The sequence below is a fragment of the Sander vitreus genome, chromosome 15, assembly GCF_031162955.1.
Source record: "Sander vitreus isolate 19-12246 chromosome 15, sanVit1, whole genome shotgun sequence".
Lineage (NCBI taxonomy): Eukaryota > Metazoa > Chordata > Actinopteri > Perciformes > Percidae > Sander > Sander vitreus.
Window position 1 is genome coordinate 13,016,361 of NC_135869.1, and position 14,231 is coordinate 13,030,591.

Here is a 14,231-nt window from a genome sequence, read left to right on the forward strand (position 1 = left end):
GAAAGAAGTCATTTAAAATTAATGTTTTGTTCGAAAGTGATTCCACATTCAACAATGCAAATTTGATAGGGATTGTATCCACAGCCCGCGCTGATCCTATTCGATCATTTGAACCGTCAAGGCAACGGAGATTACCATAGTTGACTCCTCGTCTTCTGCGGCCAGGGGAGTGATGATGTCCTCGGATGTTTGTAATTCTTGTGGGAATGACAATGGAGGTGGGGGCATAAAAATGGATTGCCCTGTTGGACTGAGGACCAGTTCCCTGACTTGTGTAGGGTTTGTTCTTAAGTGAGTCATGCTCTAACATTAGACAAGCTCCGTGATGATTGGAGCAGCTCATGAGGTGAGTGTTTATAGAAGGTGACAAGGGAGAGTAGGTAGTAACTGACAAGGGGGGCCTGCAGGGGGAGCTCTCAAGGGTAACGTATGCTTCTACTGCTGTAGAGGAAGAGGGGTGTAACTGGGGCATGTGCTTGTGCACTGTGCGCAAGATGTAAACAGTCAGTCACATGTCTGAGTCTGGAGCCTGAGTCTGTTGACAGTGTGCATCTCTGTAGGCCATGTGATTGGTAATTTTGGACAGATGTCTTTTAGCTCCGAAACCTGCCATGCTGAGACACAATCAACTGTGACCCCTCAGTCTTCAGTCGACCTGGGCAATTTGAGCTTAAACTGGGTTTCCAAATTGTTAATCCTGTGCTCTTTTTTTTTTTTTTACAGGGGTACGTGAACTTATTGCCTGTCTGTCCAACTTCACTCCAGCCGCATCACTCCCAGGAACACAACCATCAAACGCAACCAGCACTTAATTAACTTCTCACTTGCTGACTTCACTCAGCTCTGCTACACTTGTGTGTGTGTGTGTGTGTGTGTGTGTGTGTGTGTGTGTGTGTGTGTGTGTGTGTGTGTGTGTGTGTGTGTGTGTGTGTGTCCTGAGCCCGAGGCTTTGTCTGAACACATTTTAGCAAATAGAATTGAATTTGTTAAACTTCTATTGAATACACATAGGGGGGGCACACAGAGGTTAGTGACAGATGTGTGGGATTCTGTAAATCTGACTGGCCCTATTGTGCTAGACAAGGTTACAAAAGCCAGAGGCAGAGCACTTAATCTCATGTTCTGCATTTACATCTTATTTTGCAAAAATAAACAAACATCGTAATCAGTCGAGCAGCGCTCCAGGCCTACCTGTGTTACTTGGCATCTTGCCATTGCTGATCTGCTTGAGTCTCTTCTGGTGGGATTTGCCATTGTAGTGGATCTGGGCCTGTGCGGCTGAGTTGAGTTGGATGTTGCAGACCTCACACAATGTGTAGCTCCGCTGCTTTCTCTCCCTTTTTGGTCTGCAGAGTACAGAAGGCAGGGCGTCCCCTGGTGACTGCTCATCTGGTACTGCACCCTCATCCTGGGTGTCACAGCAAGGCTCGCCGTCCATCTGCAGTCGGAGCCCAGCGCCAAACCCTCTCCTGTCCAGCTCAGTGTTTGGCAGAGCTGATGGGCTGAATGGACGTTTCATACCTGTGATAGAAGAAGAGGATAGGATGAATACAAAAGGATGGAAAACGTTGTGAACAGGAGGAAAGACAAATATCGTTTAGAGGTTCACTTTACAGCTCAAGTGTCAGACCACTCCATGCTCAAAACTTTTTTCAGTGTACACATGACTCATGATGCTCCCTCCCTTTCTGAAGTGCCCCAGTGTTAGCATGTGCAACACCGCATGGAACAGAGTGAGGACGTGTGGCCTGTCTCCTGTGGATGGAGGTATAATTTTCCCCAGTCTAGCATGGCCTGGCTCACCCAGCATACAAAGCCAGCCTGTTAAAACCTGATAGCCACAGAGGACATGGGCAAAAATACCCCTGGTCCCAAAGCTTCGTCGAGAAGTGTGTGGAATCTGAGCTCGTTCATGTCTGATGTAAGTCGTGCTTGTCAGCACACTCAGAACAAAGTGAAACCCGCACTGTATACAAACACTCATGAAGACATCAGGAAACGAAAGACAGACTGGGCACAAATGTGTACATGATCACACTGTACAGTAGGGTGTCCAAGCGGTGGAGGTCCTGGGGTGCAATGACGCACCACTTGGGGGAGACAGAGTGCTGCAGTGTGGCTCTCTGAGGACCAGTGAGGGCCCTCTGTCAAGCTGCTTCACTTATGATGACTGCATGCCTGGTTGCTGTTTGCCAAAATCCTGCAGCAGTAGCTGCACTGCCTCTCTGAAGGATCTCAGCCAAGCAGTGCCTGAATCAGATCAGCAAACAGGAAAACAACTGTGAGTCTAGGGCTCTGATGATGTCTGCTGACAATGTTCAAACTAGAACGACAGAATTATGGATACAACAGCAACTGCATAAAATATACAAGTATGTGGGAGCTTAACACTTCTACCATCTCCTGTGTTTGTACAACTAGCTGTACATACGTTAATGTACTTGTGAAAACTAGAGGCAGGCCGATATTAGGCATTTTCCAAATTATCGGTATCAACATTTGAAATGGCCGATAAATGAATATTTAAAATATAAAATAAAAACGGACGAAACACCCTTCACCCATGTTATGGTTAGTGAGTGTTGGCGTTGCATAGTTTGTCCACCAGAGGGCACTCTACAATGTCCTTGTTGGCAACACTTGTGTTTAACCCTTTAAGTTATATATCTTAAGTTTGTATTTTTATACATTTTATTTATCAGAACTTTTATATATTTTGAACAAGTTTATTTTTAAACTGCATTATCATATTATTTTAGTGAGGACTCATAAATAACTACAAATAACTAATGTTGGGGAAATCTGTTAATGTTTTGTTATGCGTTTCTGGATTATTATTTTTTAAATATATGTCGGCCGATATATTGGAATATCGGATTTTTAAATCACCAAATATTTGTAACGATATCAGCCTTAAAAATCCTTTATCGGTCAGGCTCTAGTGAAAACCTGTATATACAGTATTGGGGGTTAGCAGGAGAGCAGGAAAGTGATATTGAAAGAGACAAACAAGCAAAGTGACTAAAAAGGCTGCTGCTCGAAAACTGCAGTTTTTCCATGGAGGGCTTTGTGGTCAGAGAAGAAGCCTTCCCAGGATAGACAGAGGGAAGACTTTTTTTTGTTTCATATGCAGCTACTGTCTCTATAAATAAATTAAAAGGTAGGTCTACAGTAGCTCTGTGAAGGATTGAGACATCACCATTGGAAAAAGTCCCTGAAATACACCCAGCTGTGCGTTTCTGCTGCAGGCTTTTTGCCTCCGCCTCAAGTTATTTATGTAAACACTACAAAAAAAGTAAAGTCTATGATGCATACATACCTACATGCATGAAAAATCTCTCTCACACACACAGAGCTCAAAAACACATTAGGGCAAGCAGCCTCCATGAAAGCTGCTATTCATGTTGTCAATCTGGGAGCACTCAAGAGGCTCCATCAGATGTTTTCTCAAAAGCTTTGAGCAATGTTGCTCTCTGGCACTGAATGAAAAAAATCTCTGTGGTCCTTAACCACGCAACCTCCTCACACTCCTGCCAAACTACTCAGCTAGCCACCCAAATTAGCATGGTTGTAAAAACAAAACCTTCAATGAAGAACTGCAGAACTTAACATACAGAGCATATTACATCCCGCTGTCCTCCATCACCATATATATATATATATATATATATATATATATATATATATATATATATATATATATATATATATATATATATATATATATATATCCGACTATTAGATGATCTCAAAGATCACTTGTGCTTTTTATGATAAATAGCAGTCCAATGTCTAGCCTACAAAAGTCGGTCTGAACCTCATGCCTGTTATTTTGTGATACATTTTAGCCTTCTGCAGCAATGGCATAAGCATGACTGTTACCATAGAGACCAGTCTAGCACACATCTGACAAAATACCCTAACAGTAAAAGCAGTACATTTAGCATTGGGTGCTTTGGTGTAAATAAAGCTTACCTTAGAGATTCACTGGATATTTACACTATCTGCATTTTGAATGGGAGTTGCATTGTTATAGAGCAACATGAAAGCCTTTTTTTTTTTTTTTTTATTAACTTTTTCAATCCATTGGTAAAGCAGACAGATTAACAAATCTTCACTTTTGTAAAGGCCCTAAAAAACAGTTTCCCAATCAGCTTTTTATGAGTGAATGGGTCCTTGCGCTATTTTCTGCCAATGTTGGGACCATTTGGTTATTTCACTTAGCAACACTTAATCTGAATCTGATGACACTTCGAGGGCTGTTTGGTCACTGATAATCAAATGTGATCAAACACACCCACAGAAGCCTGATGAAACAGTTCAGGTGAGATTTTGCGTGTTAAATAAAACCTAAAGATGTTTTTGTAACTTAAATTTTTGCTTTAGTGATTTTGAATATTTAATGTTATTAAAAAATACTTAAGATTTTGAGTCATCTTCATGGCTTCAGCTCAAATGCAAATATTAAAAATCAACTCACACTCACCTAACCTCATAATACGTTGTTTTTTTGCATTATGTTATGTATACAATGGATGCCATGTCTGACGCCGTTTCTCTGTGTCCCGCACTTCACTCTAAAGTGTCTGGTACCTGGAGAGTGAACGGGACAAGCTACTTTTGTGTACAGTGGCTGTGAATCCAAAATGACCAAAGGGTTTTTACGGCTTTTACCTGTGTGTATGTGGTTGAACCGATTAGCCTGCAGAGACTTTAAAGACTCTTCCAGCTCTAGGTAAAAGCTGTGTGAGACAAGAGCTCATGCTGTGTCTGCACACAGAGATCTGTAGGCTGACGCAGGGCAGGAGATTGTCAGGGGGTAACCCTGGGGGAGGACAACGAGGGCAGGAGGCTCTGCCAGCCTTGCCATGTCTGCTGTTTCCCCTGTCTGATGTGCCCCTCCTCCGCCTACACCCCACACCATCCTCCCTTGGCACATGGGAACCATCAATCACTGCTGTGATCTTGCTGAAAGACCCAGGCTCACCCAGCATAGCAGCTCAGCAATAAAAACTCTATTTATGATCTTGTGTCTGCTGCTCACTGATCCTGAAATACTATAGCACTTTCCCCAGCTCAAACCAGCTCTAACCACCGACCCACCACGACGAAGACCCCCACCAATCCACTGTGGCCACAGTTGGCATGGGAGGCGTAGGCTCTTCCTGGTGCAGACAGAAACTGGCCTCCAGATGGACCAGAGCAAACACTACAGGCATGTTAGCAGCTCCTAAATCACACTGATGAGAGGGGGACACCGACAACAAGTGCAAGCCAATGGGACACAGCGGTTCTCACACAGGTCACATACAATACAAAATGTCATGCGTGCATACACACATGCTTATGTACAGTTACCGGCACAGTTGCAAACATAACTTGCCCTCAGATTCTGTAAACAATGGGGTGAGCAATTCAGCAAACATGCCCAAATAAACAGAGACATTTAGACTTGACTAAATACAACCTCTGCTGCCTAGAACACATGGACTGACCTCAGCAACATAAACAAACAAAATTAAAAATCCTATCAAGCCGACAAGCAGCCAGAACACACATTCATATCCTGTATACACTGCCTCAGAGGAGATAAACACATACACGTGTGAAGGAAAAGGTAGTCAGAGGAAAAAGACCCCTGACTAAAGAGTTGGATGCAAAAATGTCAATAGTTAGCATTTCTCACTATTAAGCAGACTAACAGTGATGGCTGTAAGAAAAATGACTGCAGATGAGGATATTCCGTTTCCATATCTGACATGTATCAGGTGGATATGGACTTATTTTTCCTGACAATAAACCAGAGCTTGAGGCACTTCACTACATCAGGTCAGTAATGGCCGAGAGATAGAAAGAGACATATGGAAAAGTGAGCACAAAGGTGCTTGTATAACTGGCATCATCAAAGTATCATTACTGTCATCATCAACTCTGTATTGTCATTACTACAACTATAGAACGGGCCCGAGGTCTTTATAGCTCCATGTCTTTGTGACCAGTATATCAGTCTTGATTATGTAAAGCCCAGGCTACAGTTCTCTAATGAGTGTAATTATACAGGAATCAGTTCTGTGCTTATTGAAAAAGAAGTGCAGCTGTTTTGGGAGTCAAAGTGTTTGCAGTCCCCATCACCCCCAGCACCAGCCCGAGAGTAAATAAAAAGCAATGGCACATAAATTGATGTGTTTTCTCTAATCTTTGTTTGCAGCAGTCCTTTGTCAACAAACAGAGATGGCATTTGTACACAGTGTGTGTATGTGTGTGTTTACTTGTATGCATGTGTTTGCTTGTGCGTGAGAGTGTGTCAGTGTGTCCTAGCAAAAAAAAAATTTCACTGGTGGGAAATTTATACAGCATCACACTGATCCTATCACTGAGGCTGTATTTGAGGCATTGTGTGTACGTGAGTGTGGGTGCTCTTGCATATGTGTGTACGCTGGTGCAGGTTAGTACAAACATCAGCCAGAGGGTATTAGAAAAGATAAAAGAAAGGAATTTAGAGCAAAAAAGAGAAAGAGATAGGCAAGATAGAAGGGGGACTTCTGATTAAAGAAAGGGCAGCCTGTGTAAAGAAACCAATTTTACATGTCAGAACAACGGGTACAATGACCATTTCTCGTCCATATCTGTTCCATCAAATCCAAATGCCTTTATGGAAAATATGCAAAAGGTTAAACATTTTAAGGATAATTTTGAATCACTCACACTGGATCACTTACATCACTCATTAGTTTTATAAGTATTTTTTCATGGCAATCCCTCCAAAAGTTTAAATTTTTTTCACTCTGGACATATTTAACTTAAATTTAGTCTACTATAGTGGTCTGCGACATATACTGTAGGTTTCTTTACTACAGTATATTAGACAAAGGATAAAAAGGATTGCATATTATTAGTACAGATGTAAAACATTTTATCCAACATTTCAGTCATAGGTGCATAATTCAACTTCTAAAAAGCCCTTGTCAAAACATTTGATAACTAAAGTATTTTTGCATTGAGATTCAAAGTAATTAGTTCATTTTTTCCTTTGACTATTGTCTTGTTGCTCAGCATCTCACAAGCGCATTGTCTCTCTCTACTATCTTATATTACATACTTCATTGGACTTCCATTCCTAGATGCCAAAAAAAACAGATATTACAATTTGCAAAAGGCTCACAACCACTACACCGAATAGGCTGACTCTATCCAATGTGGCCCTTTTCATTTTTCAACCACAAAAAAACAGTCCAGGCCAGTTTTTGCACTACTATTCAAACATCCGTCTGCCAAGCGTGCTAAAGTTAGCCCAGGAAAACAGGCCCATATTCGCCTTGTTCACATTTCACCACAAACTCAACTGGGGAACTGCCCAATAGGAGTAACCACATACACTGGGAGAGGTTCCATACAACACTAGATATACTTAGACACAGACAAACCCAGGCTCAGCCACAGTCACAACACACACACACACACACACACACGAAGGGACACAGTCTTTAGTCTGCAGGCCAAACATTTTGGTCCAAAGGCCTATTTAAGAGGTGTTAGTTGTGTGTGCTTTTAACCTCTTGTCAGTTTCTGCCTGCTGAACAAGTTACGCGGTATGGTCAGCAATATTTGCAAGATGTGTCCCAGCCAGGAATAATTCCAATTAATTTCTTAATGAGTGGTCGCCTATATCCCAGGAGGCATCTGCTGGCTGAGGTCTTAAACAAAAAGCTGGCAGTTTGAGAGCCATGTCGGTGGTGCTTGGCATATGCCGAGGTATTCTGATGACCAGATTCAGAAGATGCATTAAGGACATTTGCCACCGCTGACTTAAGCATGCTCAGAGAATCATTCTGAATTATTGGTACCGACTCGCACTGGTTTCCCTTCACTACCTTTTACTCTAACTGAAGACACAAAAAATTCAGTCCACCATCCCAGAGGAAAGTCTTTACGCTAGTTTCATTTTAACTATAAATTTACAGCCAGCTGTATCAAGATACAGACAGTGTTGTGAGCTCTGTCAGATGCCTGGGGAATGGGATTAATTCAGAGCTGACAGGACATGGTTTTTGCAGGGAGAGTAGATGGATTTTTGCTTTTAGATAAGAGACTCTAACCCTGCATATATAATTAAAAGTGATAAAACAGGCTCTGTAAGAGTGATGTGCCTCTATCAACTCATCTCCTTCTCTAAACACCAATGCAATTATTGTCTATTACGCGCCAATAGTTTTGTTTAGAGCTCTGACACTAATGGTTAACGATGTAATATTCCCACACAGCTTGTGTGACAAACAGGTATGGGATACATTCTGCAGACAACAGAGAGGCAGCCCTAGCCTTGATAGCATGACTGATGGAGATGGGAGGAAATAGATTGCCTTCAGGACAGAAAAGAGGAGGAAGAGGGATAGAAGTTGGGCACAGATGCAGCACTGTTTTTTATACTCGCATTAAAAAAAACTTCTTAAGGAACTTCATTCTCTGCTTGCACATTCCTGCACGCACAACACACAGGATTATCACACAAAAGACAAACATACACACACACACTCCTCCCTCCATGTAAACATCTTATCCCACTAATATGTTTTAAAGTGGGCATATGATTCTAACTCAATGAATAAAAGTACACCACAGTGAATCAGCTGGCACCTGCGGCTAGGAACAGCCTCTGGGAGCAGCAGACATCCCCTCACACAGCCTCTCATGTACAGTAAAACTGAGGAAACCATGATGTTTTAACCACACACTTGGACAAGAATGACCTAAACATATTCAGACACCTCAGGTGGGAAAGAGAGGGAGGGAACGTCAAGGATCCCTGCTGCCATGACATTTACATAGCCATGTTTGTCTTTTCCAGCAGCACATCGCTTCACGTCAGTGCTCTGCTTTAAATCTGTCACTGCACGTTTAAAACTGCCATTGTGATGCATTATAGTGCAAACTGCGGTACCTTAAAGGCTTATGGTGTTATGTCACATTTTGAAAATGATCTTCAAAGTATCGGTTGAAGTATGCTGGTTAGGACTTAACATGTTTGTGCTTACAGTACATTTCGTTTAACTTTAATAAAATAGCCTTCCAGATTTGAAAAGGAGAACATCTGTTCCTTTAATTGCAAAGGACACTTTGGAAATAACAATTTCTTTTCTTTCTTTGTAATTTGATTTATTGTTATTATAATTTGTTTTCGCTTTAAACATGTTTACATGAATAGGATCAAACCCAGTGAGGCCTCAACAGGTACTGTATTTTATAAAAATTAACTTGAAAAAAATATATTTTTAATTCTAAAATGTGACACATTGATGATGCTGCTTAAACTTATATAATTATAAATGTATACTTTATCTTTCCTTATAAATGTATACTTTATCTTTCCTTATAGTGTTTTGGAATATTCCATACAATGCTGTCTGTCTTAAAAGTTAATCGTCCATAGAAATATATTTTTCACTCCCATTTTAATTCTATTTAAAAGAATCTCTATACTGTAAAGATAACACACAGACACGCACAAAGAGGCACAAAGGCCTGCTTGTTATTTAAATCCAAATGTCCCTGCCACAGGAAATCAGATGTCTACTTTGATATCATCATAACATCACTGTTAACAATGAAGGTGACTGTGAACAGAGGTGCCTGCTATATGCATAGATTGTATATTGTGTTAACTCTGAAATGTCATGTTAATTAACCCTTTGCTTTGATTTTTCTTTTATATTTTCACTAATCATCGAGCATGTGTGATAATGTAGTACACATTGAGTGCTGTGACATTTTGAATGACTGATTTTTGCCCTTATGTTTTGGTCTATTATCCATTATCATGAGAACGCCTTAGTGAACACACACATGAAACAAACATCATCAAACCTGCCAACCCGTTTCCCCTTAACAGGTCAGAGAGCAGCACACAGTGACACAGTTGCTACATCACTCCTCCTCCTCCTCCTCATGCTGCAACATTGAACACACACTTTCAGAATGGGAGAGTAAGATGTGGCACGATGACACTGACATTTTTTCCTCATATGTCCTGCCCAATTAAAAGGCAAAAAACTTCCACTAGATTTTGCGCTGGCAGATCAAACCCATCTCATGTATTTTCTACTCACTGAATCTACCTGATGACACCTTCAAGAGAGGAGGCGCATCCGTTGATGCCGATGCTGTATACAAGCACTTTTAATGAGCTGCTTCTTTTCATCGGTGTGGCGTATCTGGGCCCGACTGGGGAGAGTTGTAATTACTGCGAGGATTTGATTGCATTAGCCTCATTCTTACCTGTCCTTAATGACATTAGTTCTGTAGGAGGAAATTCATTAGACACAGAGAGCTGAGTCGGTCTCCCTCACATGCGGTTAGACACACTGACAAATTGCCTGCTCCATGGTAAGCAAATGTAATTTAGTGAGGGATGGTATTTAAGCAACAAGCACACAAACAGTGGAGCAACTTCGACTCAAAGCATCTGGCAACAGGAAAGAAAGCGAAATGGCTGTCTGAACATAGTGGAGCTGTGATTTCAAATGAGATATACTACATAAAACAAAACATACAGTATGCACATTTCCACAGACAATATGACAGATAAGCGCCATCGGTGCTGCAGAAAGTTGTCTCAGAGGAAAGACCAAAGGCAGGGTTGTCCCAATAAAGGGAGATAAAGAGCACAACTGCTGCTGCTGCTGAAACGCTGTTTCAGCATGTGGGTGAGTGAGTGTGATTCGCATGTCTACCTGTGTGTATGTGTGTTTGTGTGTGTGTGTGTGTGTGTGTGTGTGTGTGTGTGTGTGTGTGTGTGTATGTGTATATATATATAAATATAAGAGTGGGTATCCAACCGTATTATCCAGGGATCAACTATGGTGTTGATGCTGGCATGCAAGCTGTCCTTGCCAATAAGCTGCCCCTGCAGCCATCAGTCCCCGTCGCACTCCCAGTGCCAGCTCTGACAAGAAGAAGGATTACTTGCCCAGAACTGAGAGTACTTATTTATGTTGCCATGCTACTCACAGGGACACACAATGAAGAAAAATAAGTTATTAGTGGGGAGGCGATATGTATATAGATGCTGGGAAGATGAGTACAGTGACTAAAAGTAGCACAAGAAGAATAGTAAAGAGAGTAGGTTTAACATAGTATGCTTTATGTACACTGCAAAAAATCCCTTCTTCATGCAAGCAAAATATTGTGTAATCCAGATCAACTGCTAGTAGACATTTCAACAAAATAAAATAAAGTACTTTTTTGGTCAATTGCTAGCAGCAAGTTGAAAACACAACATCTCCATATTAACTTACAGAGTTGATATGGCAAACAATTATGTATAGACATCTAGTATCCACAGCAAGATAAGCATTCATTTGGAGTCATGTTTCTGGCCAGCTGATGAATGTATGTTCAGTATTAATTGCTGAAAGAATATCTGGCTAATTAGCTGCTAAATGCTCCACTATTTACAGCTAGTTCAACACTGGGTTGAAGAGAGCAGAGTTGCAGACCAGAAAACCAAAACAATGAGCCTTAATGAGTCTCAAAATAGGGCTTGCTCACTTGTATTGTTTAGATCTGTTTCAAGTCAACCATATTTTAAATGTAACAATACGATTATATATAATCTCACTCTAGTTTTTTAAAACAAAGATTGTGCCTTTAACAAGTTCAACAAAATACAATACAATGCTGTGTTATCACTGGCATACTTTAACCTTAAAAAAGGTTTAATAATGCAAATAGTGCTTAAAATGATTATTAACCTACATAGGATTTAATCATGTTAAAATAAGACATTATGAGTTTCTTGAATTGCCTTTTTTTGTAATTAACAGTTTCCAGTTCCCGGTCCACAATTCCTGGACTTTATCACAGGACCATAGGACATGAAGTAATTGGCCGTCCTCTGTCTTACATTTCCAACAATTTGTTGTGACTTTCAGATCAATTCTAAACAATCTGGAGGGAGTCCAATAGAAGCGATGCGTAATCTTGAACTGATTTAATTGACTTTTTGCAGTCTAACTAGGGGAGAGAACATCAGGTGAAAGGAGAACAATGCTGTAAAAAGAATGGTGAATAAAAAGGTAGTGACGCATACAGTCCCTACTGTATATCACCATGCATCCCACCCACCACGAAGACACACACGACTCACAGACCATATGAACACCCCTGCTGACGCATAATAATGTTTGTCTGTAGCTCTTTGGCTTTACCATGTCTGCATCTCTGATTTCATCTAATTTGATCTGATCTAAGTATAATCTTCACAGCTAATCCATTTAGTTGAAGTATTACCATTTTATGCAAGGAGTTAAATGACCAGACATCCTTTCAAAAACACAATTTGTTTCATTTCTGTGCCGTCATGAGTGGGTGTCACACATTTTGGAACTGCATATGCTACCCTGTGTATCCCCTGCATATGTATGACAGAGATTATAATCAGGTCTAAGGTTGTATGTGAGCAAGTGATTGAGCCTGTGCTCATAATGTGCCAATCAGAGCGAGGCTGCACTTGGTTGCCCCTGCAGAGACTACGAAAGTAAAGGCAGTGATGACGAGCAGTGGGAGTGAGGGTGTAGGATGAATGGCATCAGGCACGCTCCTGCAATCTGCGTTCCATCCATGCCAAATGTTTGATGAGGAAGTGTATCTGCTTTTTTACCCCTCTGACAGAACGACTACAGACTGATTCTGTGTTTGGATGCTTTCCAAAAAAGGTCCACAAACACGAGTTGACGAGCTAAAGTGGGCCAGCAAAACAGACAAATGAATAGACACATTCCCGGTCATAAATCAGCTTTCAGTAACATCTGTGTGTTTTCCTGATCACATGCAATCTTTTAGCGCACAGAAACATGACTAGTCTGGTGGACACTGTAGTTGCGCCATGATTGATGAAGTGTAATTTCAACACACAGATTTCCGTGCACACAAAGTAAACACACCAGACACTTTGTTCAAGTCCTTCTGGTGACGTCTTTAAATAAACAAAACTGTCATGTTGTCGTAAAAGACAAACTAGTCTGACCTTTGAACTATGTAGGCCAAATAATGTAAGATGCCCCTCAACATTCCTCCTTGCACTGTGACCAGATCCATCTCTGAACAGCTAAATATCATGTCTGACTCTTCACTTGGTGCAGCACACACTAACCTTATTCAGGCCTGACTTTGAGCATGTTGCCAATTTTCTGTCTAATGTGAGAAGGTCAAGGGACCTGTCAAGATTGGGGTCAGAGTAGGCTCATGAGGAAAAACTTTGCAGCATGTCTGTGTGTAATGAAATGATGTAGTGTGAAAAGCACCAGCTGTATTTCTACACAACAACACGCACATATACACGCATCCTTCCCCCTCCCTCTTCGCAATTGCTGGCACATCTTCCCCTTTTTTTCTATCAGCATGTAAAAGACCCAGAGGAGAAAGTGTGTGTGTGTGTGTGTGCGCGTGTGTGTGTGTGTGTGTGTGTGTGTGTGTGTGTGTGTGTGTTTGTGTGTGTGTATAAAAAGGGCTTGTGTGAGAAAGCACACATTTGCATGATTGTGTACGATGTGTAATAGTGCGTCGTCAATTGCTCTCACAGGAAGTGAAGTGAATCAATCAGGTTGCCACTCACAATTACCGGGCTATTAATAACAAAACAGTCCGCTGTGGCCTCCACAACAGCCATAACCGCCGCAATGACTCCAGTAGGAAAATAGTTTTATCACCATATCAATTATTCAGCACTTGGCACTAAACAGAATGTGCATGCTCTGTTTGAGTGTACAGACAATTCACTGTTGGTTATGTATATGTTTCCTAATGTATTTCTGGGATAACAGCTAGGATCAGGGGGCCTCTCCATCACTGTCTTAGTGGTAGTGACAGAGCCAACTGGTGCTCACGATGAACCACAGCAGAGGAATAAACTTACTAAGAGCTATTTAGAAGCAGAGGATCAACTTGCAGGAGCTGAGAAAAGAGGTGTTTAAAGTGAGGGCACAAATATACCAGACCTACTGTACATGAAATGCTTCAGAGAGAAGTGGGGTGTAGACAATAGGCCCTTGGAGATGGGTAATGGTTAAACACTCAAATATTCAAAATGTTTGCTGAATTTCCGGTCCCCGAAGTGGAACGTCTAATGACTAATGATTTATCAATAAAAACTGAAACAATGAGGTGCCAATACCAAAAATACTGTAACAGAACATATGACCAGACCATCACAACTTTGGCACTACAGACAGTAACAA

At 41.2% G+C, this 14,231-nt stretch overlaps 1 protein-coding gene across 2 annotated transcripts in view; it reads right to left on the bottom strand.

Moving 5' to 3' along the window:
• Positions 1 to 14,231, bottom strand: part of znf385c (zinc finger protein 385C) — a 125,688-nt gene that overhangs the window by 79,072 nt on the left and 32,385 nt on the right. For both annotated transcript variants that reach the window (XM_078269975.1, XM_078269974.1), the window contains exon 2: positions 1,192 to 1,521. In XM_078269975.1, the coding sequence (XP_078126101.1) occupies positions 1,192 to 1,519 (328 nt within the window). In that variant the 5' untranslated portion in view covers positions 1,520 to 1,521. The remainder of the gene's footprint in view (positions 1 to 1,191; positions 1,522 to 14,231) is intronic.